The sequence below is a fragment of the Cimex lectularius genome, unplaced genomic scaffold (genome assembly GCF_000648675.2).
Source record: "Cimex lectularius strain Harlan isolate CLEC.00 unplaced genomic scaffold, Clec_2.1 scaffold48, whole genome shotgun sequence".
Lineage (NCBI taxonomy): Eukaryota > Metazoa > Arthropoda > Insecta > Hemiptera > Cimicidae > Cimex > Cimex lectularius.
In genome coordinates, this window is record NW_019392708.1 from 168,815 (window position 1) to 188,451 (window position 19,637).

At 34.4% G+C, this 19,637-nt stretch overlaps 1 protein-coding gene across 3 annotated transcripts in view; it reads right to left on the minus strand.

Moving 5' to 3' along the window:
* Positions 1 to 19,637, minus strand: part of LOC106672544 (semaphorin-2A) — a 702,354-nt gene that overhangs the window by 116,528 nt on the left and 566,189 nt on the right. For all 3 annotated transcript variants that reach the window (XM_014404069.2, XM_014404068.2, XM_024226294.1), the window contains one exon: positions 8,091 to 8,178. In XM_014404069.2, coding sequence (XP_014259555.1) covers positions 8,091 to 8,178 — 88 coding nt within the window. The remainder of the gene's footprint in view (positions 1 to 8,090; positions 8,179 to 19,637) is intronic.

Sequence of the window (19,637 nt, forward strand, 5' to 3'; positions counted from 1 at the left end):
CCGACGCAAATTCTAAGTCCAATATTTCATAAGATTGTATTATTCCACACATCTTCCCGATGCTATGCAACGCTACCGTACTCTATGCTCTGCGATCTCCACTGTCCAAATTTTCGTCGGGTAGCATCGAGTACAAGATAAAAGAATCGGACACTTATTTTTATTTCAAACTACATGTATTATTGTCGTTATATTAATTTATTACATGGTTGTGCTCATAAAATTTAACTAACAATTTATGACAAGGCTTTGCTTAAGACAGTACATTAATAACAAAAGAGGCGTTGCATTTGCGATACTGATTTGTGATACAACGTCGAATAGATGTGCACACCCTACAAACATCACAAGGCGTCAGGTAGCGTCACTTAGCGTTGCATCGGGTAAGTATGTTCCCCGCTTAAGGTAGTTAGATTAGTGTGGTGGACGTATTTTGCCGTTATCTTCTAGGATGGAAATTTCAATTTTAATCATTTTTTCACATATACGCTTTAATCAAAACTTTTTATTGGGGACGCTGTAGTACAAGTTTAATTTAAGTTAGTTGTCCCTTTTGTTTTCCATCGGAACGAGGTTAATATTCTGAAGTAATTACCATTAAATATCAGACAATCCATGGGTCCAAGGGTCACCGGTTCGTAACTTTCGGGGTACAGGCACCCTCTCATATTATCGCACAAGTGATAAGCAAACTTGTTTATTTATATTTATTTTTATTTCATTTTGTGTTATTGTATTTTTTGTTAAGTTGGTATATTTTACCTTAAGTAAGTAACGTTCTAGTCGAGTTCACTTGTTCTGTTTATTTTATTCCGGGAAAGCTTTCCATAAATTTTTATTTACATTTAGAAGCAAATTTTAATTTCACGTCGTAATTTTTCAATAAACTGTAGATCTCGAGGATGTTCATACTTTTATCGATTATGTTTTTTAGCTGTGCTTGCCTAACAATCCCAATCCGGCTTTATTTTATTAACTCTGTTAATATTAGTTAGTTATTAAGAAAGTTTTCAGTTTTATTTTATTCACTAATTTCGTGGTCCGCTTGACCAATTAATATATTACAATTAATTAAGATTTTTAGTTGAGATAGAAAAGTCAATGGCACGAGCGGGATTCGAACCCACGATCTTCGGCTAGATACGCCGCTGCTCTACCACTTCAGCTATCGTGACCTCGATCCACTCGGACACTAACTTCCCATCTCAACACCACCTTTTGAATTTTCCCTCCTTTTTGCCATTTTTCAGTGAATTTAATGAATTTAAATGAAGTATACTTCACTAAAGCTCTCCATGGCCATTTCATTTGTCGCCGAGAATCCAATCCGAATACACGACATTTGAAAAATGGCAAAAAGGAGGGAACATTCAAAAGGTGGGGTTGAGATGGGAAGTTGGTGTCCGAGTGGTCACGATAGCTCAAGTGGTAGAGCAGCGGCGTATCTAGCCGAAGATCGTGGGTTCGAATCCCGCTCGTGCCACTGACTTTTTTATCTCAACTAAAAATCTTAATTAATTGTTTTATATTATGTTTATTTACATCTCCGTCACTGATTTAATTATAACAGTGATTCCTTTTCTTTATTTTGCGGGGTTGATTGGATCTAAACAATTGTCGTCACCTTCCTCCAAAACTTTTTTTTTGTTGTATTTTAACAATTTACGATTTTCACACTTTTTATTGCTATGATGGTAAAACAATCAATCGGTTATATAAAATTTGCTCATTACTAATCTTTGTGTTTTTTAAAGTTGAACAAAGATTGAAATTTGCGCAAGACAAATTATTCGACTGCTCAAAAAAATATAGTGGGCTAATTTGGCTTAAAACTCGGTTAACAAGAGGTTGTACCGTTATATGATTGTACCGGGCATTATTAGTCGCTTTTATAATCAAGCGGAAATCCACCCTGGTGTTGTTCAAGAATAATCATCTTAACTGGTTACACCTCTCATTTAACCTTCTTAATCCCTTAGGCGCAAATTAATTCAACTAATACTCAAGATTCAGCCCTTCTAATACTTTCAAATTACATTGCAATATCAAAAGCAATTAACACTATAAAAGATTTAATTAGATCGTTTTATTGGATTCTAGTTGTGAAAGCGATCCCAAATAAACCACAAGGGCTTGATGAGAACCTCACGTGAATTTTACAAGTATTGAAATTTCGATCACTCGCTCCTTTGATATTAATCCCTTCGTAACGTCTCCTTCAAACAGCGATCGAGCTGAAATAATATCTCTTCCTTTGGGCTTCCTGCAATTCAGACATTAATAAATGTTCTGTCGACAGGGCTGGATTCGCCTCAGGGGAATGCGTTTAATCACAATAACAAAGTCACGCGTTTAGATCAGGCAAGTTGCAGTATCCATTTCAAAGGGACTCGGTGTGCTACATTAACACAGGGAAAAACACAAATCAATTTAACAGTCTGGCGTTGAAATGTGAGTTTTAAAATAAAACGGCGGAAAATATGAATTTCCGTGAGCCGGACAAATGAGCCGGAGCAACACAGCGGAATATCAGAATTCATGTTTGAATATTTACATAGGCTACTTGTTCATGTGTAATTTACTTATCTGAATAACACGCTCGTTTACGTGTTTAGATAAATGCGCTATGAAGGACTGAATTCAACCTTTTTATTATAAGAGTCGTTACGGTTACGACCTTCTTTCCCGGTAGAGGCTTTTTGACTTCAGTGATAAATTTTATTCCTACTGCGGCTGCATGCCAAATTTTACGAGGTTCATAACTCACTGGGAAATTTTAAATAATCCTTATTGTATAATACAATAGAAACGCGATTCATTTTCTATGCCTCGGTGTAAAAGCTTTGATCGACTTTTTCGCCTCGTTATATTGGCCCGGAGCAATCAGTAAAGTGATTTGGTTCGAGTGTTGGACGACTGTAGAGGAAGGTGGCTGTTAACAGAAGGAATACACGTTTAAAGGTTGTGAAGAAAAAGTGCTCCAGAGCCCTTAAACCCCTGTTACCCAAAGGAATAGTTCCCTTATTCCGATAGGTCAAGTGACCTCTTTCCTCGTCCTGCTTACTGTATTATTTGACTATACGATTTTTCAATATTTGTTCAACAAAGGAGAATTTGATGTTGCAAATAGAATACTTTAACTATCCTAGCTATATTTAACTAGTTATTTGTTATATCCGTTGGACAAAATTTACTCTACTGCCTAAAAGAAAGTAATTAGTCAGACACACACACACACACACATACACACACAAGGCAGTTGCTACCCCCTAATTTTGCATATCAGAGAAACCCAGGTACACTTTCGTTTACCATGTAATTTAGAAATTAATTAGGACGAATGTCACTTGGCAGCAAACAGCTCAATTTTACGTAAATTTACGCAAACCTGCTTTGGAAAATTACGATTTGGAAAAAAAAGGAATAAATTTAGTATCAAACAAAATTGTAAAATTTTACGGAAATCCGTTACCATGAATAATGATTTTACACGTTATTAATATATAACACTGAATAAAAAAAATGCACAATGCTTGATGAATTTATCTTATATCTTTGGCGTTTTATAATATAGCAATTTCTTTATCGACGTGACATGTTTATGCTATTATCTTCCATATTATTGTTGTATTCATATTTGTGAAAAAATGTACGTATGATTATTTGCTGATTCGTAGCAAAATATTAACATAGAGAATGTTAGAAATATGTTATGGTGTTTTATGTGAATTACTTATAAAGGGACCACCAGGTGGTCACCGATTTGGACAATTTTTTTGTTGGTTATTTGATACTGCAATATATCGAGCAAAAAGTTAGTGTCTCGAGGGGGATTCGAACACACGACCTTCGGCTCAATGCCGCTGCTTTAACCACTTGAGCGATCGTGACTTCGATCCACTCCGTCACCAACTCTCCATCTCAATCTACCGTTCGAACTTTCCCTCCTTTTTTGCCATTTTTCAAAAATTCGAACGACGTTTGAAAAATGGCAAAAAGGAGGGAAAATTCGAACGGTAGGTTGAGATGGGGTGGGGGTATCCTAGTAGTCACAATAGCTCAAATGGTTAGAACAGCGGCGCATTAGGCCGAAGGTATTGGTTCGAATCCCGCTCGTGACACTAACTTTTTCATTTCAACCAAAAACCTTACATAAAAAGATTAATTAATTGAAAGAAGTAATTTGGTCAATTCACTACTAAATATAATGGACTCAGAAAAACTTTAATCAAATTCAATTTTTGCAAGTGGAATACTTGAATAGTAACAATTGATTTGTTTGAAATAAATTTTCAACTATTATTTTTTAATATTAAAATATAATTACATTAAAACACTTCGGATTACAAAAGGCCAGTTTTATTGCCTAGCTGTCCCATTTGCCTTTTTTTAACGTCCGTTCGGCGTAATAAAAAGCATAATATTTACCTCGTAGGAACAACGCCTAAACAAGAAACATCATGCTTGCTTCTAAATCAGACGAAACAATTAGGAAAACGGGAGAGAGTGTGAGAGAGAGAGAAAGAGTGTGTGAGAGAGAGTGAGAGAGAGATTGGGTTCTTGCTCATCCCGCGGATTACAGAGGCGAAACGAGCGCGGAGTGGGCTGGTGCTTTTTGCTCATAATCAACTTACACACAGGCTAGAGGGCTGATTCAGCCTGTGAAAATTATAAGGCCCCTGTATATAATTAGAACAAACGAACTGTGCTAAATCTCCACGTGGGTCGGGCCGAGGTAACGAACCGGCCTCGACCCTTCAGCTCTGGGACTACCATATATCTCTGTTGCACCCTTCAAAAAAGATATACTGACCTCTCGTAATGTAATTTAATCACTCTATACATTATTGAAAGATTTATATGTGATATAGGCCCGTTACATGGGTCCTAATTTATTTTTCTGGCGTTATCGACTGTACGAACGAGTATCAAATGTCAGCCTTGGAGGAACATGTAAACTTGCTAACCAAAAGAAATAATTAATAAAAGCAAAGTCAATAACCTCAAGAAATATTTTTAAACTTTCCGTACGTTTTGTTGGATCAAGAAAACACTTACTTCTGTCAGTATTTTATTTCCCGATCACTAATGACCAATATCAATCTTTATCAATCAAAGAAAGGCGCATACCTTCGATATGAAAAAATATAATTTTTCAAAACACCCATTATTTACTGAACAGTCAACTTTATTGCTTTGGAACGAATATTGCTTTTTTATAATAAGATTTTTGTTATAAACATTTTGTAAACCACCAATTTATTTTGATTTTACAGCTGATTACGCTTTTATAATATTTAAAAGTTTAATAGAAAAATATTATATCTTTAGTCTGGCCCTATTCTTTTACGCAATAATGTGTGACATTAAACAATAAAATCAATTGTCTTTAAAGCTGTGGCCTCAAACTAATAATCAAAAATTACCAAAAAGCCAACATTTTGCAGTTCTAGACATCTGAACTATCACATATTAAATATATATAATTTATTATCGTGAATTGGCTCTAAACTCGCCCCAGAAGTATCGAGCATTCTGAAGGAGTGAGTTTGATCATAATGTTTTATTTTTTCAAGGTGAAAATATTTCTATCTCTTGTTCTTTTGATACTGAGAGAGAGAGAGAAGAGAGAGAGAGAGAGTGAGAGAGAGAGAGAAAGAGAGAGGTGAGAGAGTGTGAGAGAGGGTGACGGAGAGGGTGAGTGAGAGGGAGAGAGAGAGAGAGTGACAGAATTATTAAACAATAAAAATTTATATTTTCACTATGTAGTGAAATATTTTTTGAAAAAGGTGTTTCTTACAGTAGATTATTATATTATAACACTTTCTATTCACTAAACCAAAGAATATAAGTCTGTATAAGCATAGAGAAAATATGTATAAGCAATGTGCGTGTTGCGTGTAAGCAGCGTTTTATCATGTTTAGCTTCGTTTGCATCAAAAACAGAAATAAATCGGCCGAAATTACAATGTTGTTTGGAATATTTTTATTCCCCGTGCGACGGTAAACGTGTATCATTACCGACCTTCCTAAAAGACGATACGTAGAAAAGCCCCTTGTGGTTTTTTTAAACGGGGGTGAATTGTGATGCGGTCAAAGGTAGTCGAGTATCAAAGTAAATTGGAGTGGGTTGCGTGTGTGACAGGAGTGCGTGCAGTATCTCCGGTCGCACATGTCTGTCGAAGGTTGAAGCGAAACTGATGTCAATGGTTCCTGAAGATCGACAAGCCTCCGGCTAGTTTGTTTATGATAATTCGTCCGTGGGGGAAAATGTAATAGCCGATATTTGTTTGGGTACACATCCAGTCACGAAGGCCCTTGAAAACGTTTTTTCCCCATTCTTCTCATTATATTTACCTTTGAAATTACACTAACGTGTCGAGTTTAACATAAAAATAGGTGGTAAACAAACACCAGGTAGCTAAAGGATGGAAAGCCAGATCTCGAGTGTGTGCATAAGGCCCTTGTATGAACATATGTTACGAAGAACAGTCTACTCACGGAGAAAGGATTTGTAGAACAAATGTTACTACTTTCTTATATAAATATTAATGCTATTCAGATTTCAAAGTGTGGGTTAGATATATTTCACTTTATTTCGCTCCCTTTTTACGTGATATGGATAGGATAAAAGCCAAAGACAATTTATTGTCCAATTAATTATTCAACCATGAATAAAATTAAAAATAAATTTGAGATTATTGAAACAATTGGATCACTGAACCCTCTACCATTTTCAATAATGATTAAAGTAAACGAAATTGCCAAATAATTCATCACTTCGTATTAACATTAATTTATTAATCTTACTTAACAACTTAATTTTTTCTATTTTTGTAGTTAATACAACATATACGAACATATTTACTTAATACATCAGTTGTAGTTGTAAATACCAAATAAATGTAATAAAAAAAATAATTGTAGTATATAACGAATAACGTAAAATAATTTGTCGCAAATTTCGCACATATTTATATATTATTTATAATAAAACATATGGTTTTTAGCCAACTTACAAGTACTTGATTATTGCCTAAACAACATTTTTTATCTACATATATTTGTGTATGAGAAAATGAACTTTGCGGAGGGTTGTGGTTGTTTTTCTCTTGTATACCGCAACTAAAACAATGCGATTCTATGATTGTGTTATGGATTATGTGTGGTGTTTAGTGATCGTTACATGATGATTATTTGGAAGTCTAGAGATGGGGTCTGATGTGACGTAGGTTTTAGAAAAACATTTTCTTTATTGAGCCAACGTTTCGAAATTTATTGAGATCATCTTTTCCGTATCGATGTGTCATTCTTATCTGTCGTGTAGAGAATGTCCAGCTATGGATTATAAAAATGTCCATTTTGACTTCACAATACGTTATCGAAAATAATGAAGGACAATATAAGATAAAATAAAGTGAAAAAACATGCATTTAAGATAAAACTCACGTCGGACAAACAACTTATTCTGACCTATTTGTGAGATTTGGTGGCAATAAATTTTCACGCTTGCCGGGTGTTTAGTAACATAATGTAAAACCTGAGGTTATGAAAATGTGGAGAAAGAGAGAGAGCGAGAGGAGGAAAAATATGCTTTGGAGGAAGGAATAAACTTGTATTCTCACAGGAGGCGGTGTCTGTCAGTGTCTGAAGGGACAAGTATCATCTGTATTCCAGTAAGGTCTCGCCTCCCTTCCTCCCTCAGGGCAGCAACTTGTTGGGCTGGCCTTTGTATCTCGTTCTCCGGCGAGCCCTTCGTCTGACTGAATTAGTAAAATCGGCAGTTCCAATCGAATGTAACGAGTTTTATTCAAGTCGAGTTAAAAATAAACGTTCGCTTAAACGATTAATATTTCATCAAAGTCACTAAACTTTCCTTTTTATCTGCCTAAGGAAGTCGATATAAATAATACTTTCCAACATTTATTTCCAATTGAACTACTTCCATTTGTAAAGCAAAAATGTACGAAAATACGCTTTTATCTTCTTAAGATGATGTTTATTTGACACTTGTAGAACCATACCATTTAAATTATCTAAGAAAAATTACCAAATTCACAACTGTCAAATTTTGATTTTCAGGTACTTACATGGCTCCGATATACAATGAGTCCTTCTTCTCATCCAGGAACACTGTCCTGTAGTACATTTTCCCACAGGTAAATTCTCGTACATGGTCTGCAAATAAAGAAAACAACTAATTAAATAAAATTTACTAAAAACCTTAAACAGAAATACTTATTATGTACATATTTTTTAATTTTCTCGTATATTGCAGGTCGATTTTTATTAAAATTAGGGGGATTTACGTTCTTTGTGTTAACCCTGTTAAGTCTGTTAGGTCCGGTTAGATCAAGAAAAATAATGACGTAGACTTGTAAAAATCGGCTAGGTAACATTGCTCGATTTAACAGGCCAGGGCCGATGTTAGATGTTAGATCGATTAGGTTTCGTGGTCCGATTGACCAAATAAATTCTTTTCAATTAATTAATCTTTAGGTAAGGTAATGGTTGAGATAAAAAAGTCAGTGTCACGAGTGGGATTCGAACCCATGACCTTCGGCTAAATACTCTGCTGCTCTACCACTTGAGTATCGTGACTTAGATCCACTCGGACAACAACTTCCCATCTCAACCCCACCTTTTCAATTTTCCCACCTTTTTGCCATTTTCCAAATGTCGTGTAATTTATTTGATTCTCGGCGACAAATGAAATGGCCACGGAGAACATTAATGAAGTATAATTCATTTTGCTTATCAAATCGATTAGGTTTTGTGGTCCGATTGACCAAATAAATTCTTCTCAATTAGTTAATCTTAAGGAAAGGTGTTGGTTGAGATAAAAGAAGGCAGTGTCACGAGCGGGATTCGAACCCACGATCTTCGGCTAGATACGCCGCTGCTCTACCACTTGAGCTATCGTGACTTCGATCCACTCCGACAACAACTTCCCATCTCAACCCCACCTTTTGAATTTTCCATCCTTTTTGCCATTTTCCAAATGCGTGAAATCTATTTGATTCTCGGCGACAAATGAACTGGCCACGGAGAACATTAATGAAGTATACTTCAGTGTGCTTATTAAATTCGATTAGGTTTCGTGGTCCGATTGACCTAATAAATTCTTTTCAATTAATTAATGTTTTAAAATTAATTTATCTTTTAAATTAGCTATTACAATTTAACACAAAAGAAAACCAAAACAAACAATAACAAGCTTTCAAGGACTGTTATCGCTTTATTTTTGGTTCTACCAATCGCCAAGCGGAGCATTGCGGAAAAATTAACGTTTAACATGCTAAGAAAAAAAGGCGGTGTATACGATCTTACTGGACATTTCTCTTTTCGAGTTAACACGAGTTAGCATCATACTAACATTGTCAATACCCCTATTATGTTATGATATGATTTAATGGTTGATTTGTAAGCACAATTCGTTGATATATAACAAAAACTAAAAATAAATTGGTGTGCTTTCGTTTCTGTTGTCCTTCTTTTTCTTCTTTTCATGGATAGTTTAAGCCTTTTTATTTATGGGCCATTTTTGAAGGTGATTAAAGGTATTATCAATCTACCATCCGTTAATGCAAGATAAATTATTAGTACCTAAGTTAATAGTAAATTAACATTTATTTACGCTATGGCATCGCCACTTAGAAAATATCAAATCCGGTGGCATAAGTATACCGTTGAAGTGCTTCTGAATGTTTCATGCTTTCTCATGTATTATAATATATTCCGTTCAGTATGACAACTTTTTTGTCTTAAACAAATGTTGCAAATGAATTTAGAACGAAAACTGGCAAAACATTGTATAAAGCAAATCTCCATCTAGTTTGTCTGGACGCCTTTTTCTGTCTAGACAGAGAATAGAAAAAAGGCTAAAGAAGCTCTCTGTGAAGGTAGATTCGTTTATATTTTTCTATTACAACTGTAATTAAAATGTATTAAAGTTAAATGAACAATGTTGTAGGTATATTACACTTATTTCAAAGTGTATTTACTACATTGACAATTAGTAAATCAGTAAATTTGAGTTTGTTAGCGAGTATAAGGAGAAAATTGGAAAATTGGGCTATCGAATTTCAGGCTTGAAATAAGGATCGAATTGGAATTGTTGTCACGTGGGGGATGTAATATAGAAAGTGATTTCCCGGGAGGGTTATCACCCCTCATTACACCTAGACATTGATTTCCACCGATAAATTTTACGTGTGCGAAATACATTAATTGGTCCGGCCGCCGTGTGACTCCCAACGGCACACGGACGGCACCAAATGGCCGATGCGGGCATAATTCCCCGGCGGAAGTCTAAGCAGCAGATTTATGCCCTCCACCTCTACCGTAATTATCGCATTATGAGTGTAGGAAAATTATGCGGATGGCGTCCGCCACTCGCCGACATTCCGAGGGATTACTGAAATGGAATTTCGGAATAGCCATCAAATCCCGTTTAATACGCGCATCGAGGGAGTGAATTCACAGGCCGGCTTGATTAAAAAAAACGCCAGACCATTCGGTGAGAATTTCACCCACACGACCACCTCTTTTTTTTCGAGCTGTGGAAAATGGGAAAAATAACTGTACTTTTGGCGCCCTGAAGTAATGTAATGGGGTTGTGGAGCCATCAACCATTTATTTCCATTACCGCGTGGCTGGAAGGGGTGAAAAAATGTAGTATACAAATATCGGAAGTGTAAATTCAACAGCATTCGTTCTGAAGATTTTTTAACTTATGCTTGAACATGTTACAAAAATGAAATCACACCATTCTCCACGAGGCCAGTTCAATTAATCCAACAATAATTTTTATAATAAATTTTTCTAAAATATGTTTAATAGGCAAGGGTAATGTAACCCTACATATATAACCCTATACATAAGCAAAAGTAAATTTTTACGATCTAGTAGAGATAGAATATGGAATTTTATCGAAGCAAGAAGTAACCTAAAGGTTTTATGTATATAAATTTGCAATCTATACGTACCAATTTTAAGGATAGTCAAAAAATCTGTATTATCCAGGGTGTTTAACTAAGAGATGGTAAAAATATTGGCTGGAAATGCAGGAAATACGGGATCTCGAACTAATTCTCTGAAGACTATACGATTTTTTTAACACATGGACTTACCATCAACAAATCTCCGTTACCTATTGAATTTTCAACAAATTGAGGTTGTTTTTGACGCCCCTTTCAGACGAAGAGATAGCCGTTTCGCTAGTACAAATTTATACAGTTTAAACAGTATAAAATCTTCGAAGAATTAAAAAAACAAAGAAAATAACTGCTTCTGGTAGGCTTGGTATCGTCAGCACATTTTTTTCCAAGGAGTATGGTAGATCAAATCCCCAAAAATAGTGTGTCATGGGAAAATCAAATTTCCTTAAGAATGTGCCACCTGTCAAAAAATCTCATAATTTTTTAATGGAAAATATCAGGCGCGAGAAAGCAAAAACGTTCGGTAGCAGTTCAACGGTAGACTTACACCCCGAGATTTGATGTTTTCCAAGAGGCGACGCCATAGCGTTAATAAATGTTGATTTACTATTAAGTTAGACACGAATATTTTGTCTTGCATTATTCATCATTTATATTATATACGTAAGATTAGAACATAATTGTAGACCGAGGCCGATGAAAGGTATTGTTATGTTATCTAAGCATGACATATTCCCGCGTATCCGCTTAATTTCTGCTTAGAATTGTAAAACGAAAAGCTGGCGTGTCGGCGAGTTATTGCAAGACAATTAAGAAAGGCTAATTGAGGCGTATATTTGCTTTCGGGAGTGCCTCAACATCCAGCCTGGGGACGGAGAGCCGATAAAAAAAAAATGACCGCTTGTTAGGTCCTTCGGAGTCGGTAAGGGCATTTATTGTGCGATAAGTAGGAGACCTTTTGGTATCTTGATAGGGCCGATGCGTGAGGGTGTGTCGCGTGTTACTTCGAACACGCCAATATCCCACTACCTTGTCATCTAATTAAATACGGAGCCCTTGACGTGCGACCCTTCCATAAAACCTACTGTCATTAACACTAACCGCTTTTTTTCTAAATAAGAAATGCGCTCCCAGGCACAAATATTGCCCGATAATCACTTCATTCCATTGTAAAAATAGACCGTCCCTAAGTTTAAACTAAACGGGCTTTAATTAAGATAACAAGATTGCCATTTATGTATTTTTTGCCAAAACAAAACACTAAGGCTATCTTTATCAGAAACGGTCCAACAAACGTAACTAAACCATCAATCCCGAAAATCGAATATTTCAAATATATGCCGGTCGTTAAAGCACAAGTTGATATCTCAATTGATGCATAGTCGGAATATTTTTAGGAAATTTGTTCAACGAGAGATGAAAAGGTATAGTGCCATCCTTGGTGGGATACTGGATCCAATATATTGAATTACGATAAGCAAAACATTCCTGTGAAGTCCTCCAAACAAAGGATATTGAAAAAATACCTCTCCAAAACAAGTCTGGGCTGACAAAGAGAATTTCGATAAAGCTCAATTGCAGTATGTGACGCTATAAACTCCAGTATGAGCTGTAAAATTAAGGCCGACGCCTATTTTCCCTTCTTCGCGTGTAATCATCGTCGAACGGCGTTGATATAAAATTAAAACGACACCAGAGAAATTGAATTCTAAGGCAAAGGTTTAGTAGGTAATATAATACAAGGGAACAATAAAGTGAGTGGGAAGGATGTTTTTCCACATCTAACTATTATTTGCTATAAGGCCTCGCCCTTAAATTTTATATCAATTTATAGCAGGGGTAAGCAAGATTGTCTCAATCCCAGCTTTACAATCCAGAGCTGGGCTTTATGTCCTTCCGTGTGCCTTCAATCAGGTCCAACGACTGTCACAATGTGACTTTACTGCCTGAGGTATAGGAAATGAATCTAAATAGATACTGCTGGTATAAACTTACATACGACAAAAGTATTGTTAAATTGATCGTTTACTTTCCTTTTATATAAAGATCGAGTGGGGAAATGATTCAAAATCACTTTTTAATAGTTGTTTCAAAAGACATTCGAAATAATGAAAAATTCATAAGTTATTTGCATAACGTTTTACAAAAAAAAATCAATCGAGGGCGATTTCATATACATTCATTCATATGTATTTTACATTGGTCGAAATGACACAGAGGTTTTACGTCCAAAAGTGACATAATGTTATCATTGAACAACATTCTAATGTTAGAAATATAGTATATTGTTGATTTATGAATGCGGTATCATTCCTCCGCTCCAAGGAAATATACAACATAATAATAAGGGTTGAAGGGGGCATCGGTGGCCACAACGGTTTAGGTGTTGACACGGCGCTCATCACTGTAAGGTCCCGGGTTCGAACCCAATATACCTACAAATGGGCTTTTTTTTTCAAAAAAACCGGCACCCTGAGGGTTTATATGACCTCTGCTGTTGCGAACCTTCCTTAAAATTACAATAAAATAAAAAATAAGGGCTTTATGGTTTGTGAATCTATAGAACCCCACTCGACAAACTGTACAAAATATTAATAATAAAAAAATAAATAACGATACCGAGTGATGCAACTGCATTAATCAAGGATTTAAGAGAATACTTGTTGATAAATTTTCTTTTTGTAAAATTTCCTAGAAAGCTAAGTAGGAGTCCTGTGGAACTTTATTTTTCTATTATTCGTATACTGTTTTTTTACCATGTATTTATAAAACGACGCTGACCCGACAATACTGTTAAGTATGTCTTAATATGGTGCAAATGTAATTTGGTGTTAGGTAACGATGAAGGTCATAAAGTCTTGAACAACTTTTGCTTTCGAAACTGCCGGGTTGGAAAAACAGAAGTAATTTCTTACTTCTGCCATTTAAAAAAATTATATCCACGAAAAAATTTCACCCAAATACAAATAAACTAAATGCTTGGAATCAAAATAGAACAGTTTTAAATAGAGGTTTTTGCCGCCTCTGAACCACCGCTCCGGCAGAAATATAAATAATCTTAAAAATCTGATAGCTCTTATTAAACACTGCTCGTTTTTTAGCCTTCCCTTAGGGCGTAATTCCGAAATAGAAGGGAAAAAGGACCCACTCCCTTACTGATAATTAAATAAAGGTGAAATCTGTTTAAGGACTCGTTACTTTGTACGGTCTTTTACGCTCCGTCCGTTTCCATTTGCATTCCCAGTCCGAGAGAAAATCGGCCTCTTTAATAGCGATTAAGAGAGAGAGAAAAATCCACAGAAATCTAGAAATTTACTTTATTAATACTACACTTCATTTATTTCGTTGTTCTTAAAATAAGAGTAAAGAAAAAAATTGCGCATGAGATTTTTTTACATCTATCTATTTTAAATTATGACTTGAAAGTTAAGATCTAATTAAATTTTTACTAGTCATAAAATAAAACAAACAATCCTACCAAGCGTATTATTCGATATCTTTCTATGTGAAGCTTTTTGTTTGCCAAATTCTAAGAGGTTTAATCACAGCGTAGCGGTTTTTTGAAATTCTTCAAAGATCTTAAAATGTTATGTTGTTATAGGTTTTTGCCAGCCGAACGCCTAACGGTTGGTCTGAAAGGGGGAAGTAAATGGCTTGTTCTTTAGGCAATTTACGTTGATTTTAAAAACGACCTAAATTTTGACGAAAACTGCATAGTTAACGAAGACAGTCTGTTTTTTGAGAGGCAATTTTTTTCTCCCATTTTTTAAAATCTATCTTACCTTCTTGACGGTGTGAGTTAGAAAAGCTATTTCGCGGCATTGCAGTCAATTTATAGTTTACCTTCATCCGATTTTTTTTTGCATCCGATAGCAAGCCACCCTGTATACCAAAATTGTACTTTACAAATGCTTAATTTTTTTTATATATGTTTTTTATTTCTTCGAATATAACAATGATTATTAGCAAAGCATAATACAGGCATGGATCACGATGATCCGTCTGCCGGAGGTCGTTGTTAAGAGAAAAAGAATAAAAGAAAAAAAATAACAGTGAAGAAATAATAATAAAGATATATGAATTAAAGCGAGGTTATAACATTATTGGCTACTTGCTAGCACACCATCAAAAAAGGTAAACATAATACTAAAACTACTTATAATAATAAATACAATCACTAAATGCATAATACATGCTACTACCCATTATATATTTCCAACATATATATATATATATATATATATATATATATATATATATATATGTATATACTCTATTACTTTCTAGCCTTAAACAGGAAGGAAATCCAGGTGTCATTAATGCATGAGAAAGCACATAGGAAATAGCAGGCAGCATGCATTATTGAAGTATACAATTGTTAATTGAATATATAATGGCAATACATTTATTCACGTGCATATTCCTTAAACACAAACAAAGGACATTCGATGTTATTTGTTCATTATATACAATTATTATACATGCACAATGAAAAAAAAAGAAAAAGTAATTTTGTGCTTGATAATTTGTAAACTTAATATTTTTACGGTTCATAACATTTTTAATTCTGCCTTCGTAGATAATTACATGTTACGCCTATAGAAAGATTTTATAAAACACAAAATATGAAATTTATAATGATAGAAGAATATTGTGAGCATGTTTGAATTTCCAATTGATAAAACTATACTACTATATTCCTGCTTAACATAATAACCTTAAGAATGAATTATGCACATATTATGAATATCCAATAAAGTATTTTATACACATAAAATAAAGTATAAAGTATTTTATGCACATTAAGTTTTACACATTAAAATAAACTAAAATACAAATTATATTAATGATGGCTGCAAAAGTACTGAAGAACTGGTTTTGCAGTGATTACGGCAGCTGTAATCGCTCACCAACGGACTTTACAAGCAATTATCACTACGCACTCCATCATAATTTTTTAAAATTAATTTACTAGTTAAAGCATTTAATAGATTATAACACGATTAACAACATGCCTTTATTTTCTTAAACTTGCATAACAGATTATCATCAGATGAGGAGCGATTACAGTTTGTAATCCGGATCACTGCTAAACCAGTTTGTGAGTAAAATCATCCTTTTCAACTAATGAATTTATACACTCACTCCATCATAGCAATTGTTTGATAATTTAATGTTTTACACTAATTGGTGTCAATATGAATTTATGAATTTTACTACTACTGATTATATAGAAGTATTATATTATTTCTTTATAGCCCACCTTTTGTTTTCTATGAGACAAACGAAGCACAAAGTTAATTAATTAATAAAAAGGCTTTATTTAAAATATATAAAAAATAAAATAAAATTACAACTTACACTATTTGTCGCATTACTAGACAATGCTTCTAGGATACGTCTACCAGAGGTTGTTGCATTTTTTTAATATTACATACTATATTATGAAATTCTCTCATAATCAGTTTTGTATGAATAAAATTAACGCTAGTTTGTATATTCATGTTTTATATCATAAAACTTTTTTTTTCTGAACGATCTTTTAAATTTATTGTACAATGCTCTATTGTGTCGCCGTTCTAAAGTTTTTCTTAAAGTTTCTAAAATGACGTTCGAGGGGAAAAATATTTTTTCCAAATCGTTGTACGATTCTAAATTGCATTGATTAGAGGGCCCGATGGCGGGGAAAATTATTATTTTCCCTCCCAATTTTCATTCCCCTGGCACGTACAGCTTTCCCCTGTTTATAAAGTTGATTGAATCAAATTCCCCTACGCAATAATTTCATCGTTGAAACGTGTTGTGACATGATTAGTTTATTGGGCAGGGCACATAAAATATCAAAAAGCGAAGTTTTAGCACGTTGTATCACTTATTACAAATTACAAGTACAAATGATTTATTTTATGGTAATAATTAATTATAAGACTAATACCGTTCAGATGTATTATCGTAATATGTCAAGTTGTACACGGTTGGTCAGGGCATCACTTAAACTAACTTTTGAAATGATTTATTTTTATAGTTAGAATATTTGGAAATATTCTTATGTTATAGATTGATCGTTTAAAAAAGTTTTATACTGTCATCCTCACTGTCGTGGTTTGCCAGTCTTGACTAGGCTTGGTTTCTCAACTTTAAGCCGGGAACACACTTACACGATGCAACGCTATGCGACGCTACCCGATGCTACCCGACGCCTTGCCACGTTTTGGTAGGGGGCGCACATCTATGCGAAGTCAAGTGCATGTCATGTACAATCCCACAGCGTGTATCACAAATCACTATCGCAATCCCAACGCCCCTTTTGTTCTTAATGCATTATTTTGAGGAAAACCGTGTAATAAATTGTTAGTTAAATTTTATGAGCACAACCATGTAATAAATTGTTAGTTAAATTTTATGAGCACAACCATGTAATAAATTGTTAGTTAAATTTAATCGTTTTAAATAAAGTGATTCCGGTGTTTTAATAAATTTTCTGCGTAACCATCATAATTAAATAATTTTTATAAAAACTCATGAATTTTTGATCTCGTTTAATTTGGTTTATATTAAAATAAGAATGTTGTAATTAATATAACGATAAAATTACATATACATAGTTTGAAATAAACTGCAAAAGTATGAGTGTCCTGTTCTGTCGCTACTCGACGAAAATTGTGTAATTGTATGAGCATCGGGTGTATCCCGGCTTTAGTGTACACTGGCAAAAGTTATTGTTCACCACCACGCTTACAAGATGAAATTTCACAACGTCTACAATTTATACCGAACAACATCGCTGACCTAAATTAAAAATTTAACAGTTACTTCGAAAATTTTCTCTTATAGGATGGTTCCAATCATTTCGGATTATTCGAAAATGTTTCATTATCTGAATGTCTTTCACATTTTGTGTGTAATTAATTTTTTTGGTCAGCGTCATTCTTCAATACTTCTCTTTTATTGTATAAAAACCCCATTTCCCCCTTCCCGGGTCAGATGCATAATTAAAAACCCTTCAAGATGCAGGGGTAGAATTGTCTATCGATTTATGCAGAACGGATGGAGTTGATTTCTTCGGACTTCTCGGGCCGGGAGGGTTCGAGGGAGGAGGAGAGAAAAAGGGAGAAAAAAAAGGAGTTTTTCGTATCTGAAAGACTGGGACAATCAGGGAATCTGGCCGTTTCGCAAATGAGTTCCATTTGGTCAGACCAATTCAAGTTTTAAAGCGAGCTTTTAGAGGGGGCCTCTAAACTCCCCATCGCCGGGGGAAAAAGCGTCGTAAACTATCCCACTATAAATTATCAGGACCATCCCGGATTTAATTCCCGTTGTTCTTCCGCTGGGTAAACAGCACTGGACCGCAAAAAGTCTTAATAGTTTGTTTCTATATAAATGAAACACACAAAACAAATAAATTATAAAATTAAAATATCAATGGCCTAGCCTATAGAATATATATATTATAAAAGATCTGGGATGAAACGAACAATTTATTAAAAAGCAAGTCTGTTAACAAAAGTAATTAAAGTTTTATAACTCTTATGACAGGGATATATTTCACAAAAATAAGTGGAAGGAGTGTATTCATTCCAAATGACCTCATCCCTAATCTGCTTTTAATAAAGAATTACATTGATTTTTAGAGGTATATTGTACTAAAAAACTAAATAATATTCTAAAAATATTATAAGTCATCCGATATTTATTTTTACAGGGCACAACATTACTTATTTTAATAAATTTATGATTTTTTTATTATTCATGCGTTTGTAGCAATTTCTCTAACTGAAATGTAGTTTCCCAGCCCGTTATCTCATCTAGTTTCGTGACTATTAGATGGATTGTGAGCTAAATTGCATTTCAGTGGGTTTTAAGTGAAACTTAAATTATTAGTGGAATTATGCTGATGTGAATGACAGCAGCCTTAATAGTATAATTATATAGAAAACATCAGTGATAATGCGAATTTAAAAGAAAAAAAACAACACTCAATTCCTTCGTCAGCCTTTCGAAAAACAAGAACGGTTAACAAATATAAACATCTAATCGCAATGATCGAAATTATGGATTATACCATTTTATGAGCTTTGCTTAATAAAATGGACGAGATCCATCACCCGTCCATTCTACATCACAATTGTAATGTAGAGGTAGTGTAGGTTTCAATGAGCTGTGACGGGATTGAGATTTGATAATAATATGTCGAGGTGATGAGCAAATTTAAGAAACATTGTTCAGAATGGGAAGGTATATACTGTACTTCGTGTACAACGGACGCAAGATGGAGCCCTATGGAACTCCTGTATTAATCTTACGCATAGGAAAGAAAAAGGATTTAGCCTAAACTGAAAAATATATATCAGCCCAATAGGATCTGAGGATTAAAAATACGTAAAGCCTGTGCCCTTCAGCTTCTAGTGTCAACCGTAATAGCAGGGGTATTCACGATCATTGTGTTAACCCTCTTAACTCTGTTAGGCCCTGTTAGATCTAGAGAAATGATGACGCAGACTTGTAAGAATTGGCAAGTTAACATTGCTCGATGTTAGGTCGAAAATGTAGTCACATTGCAATCCGTTAGGGCATAGGTAATCAACGTGGCAGCCATGAATTTAACAGCTGTTTTTGTTTTTTTATTTTTGTATTTTTATTCTTAAATACGCATTAATTAATTCAGGCCAATACATTTTTTTCTTAATTTCTGAAATG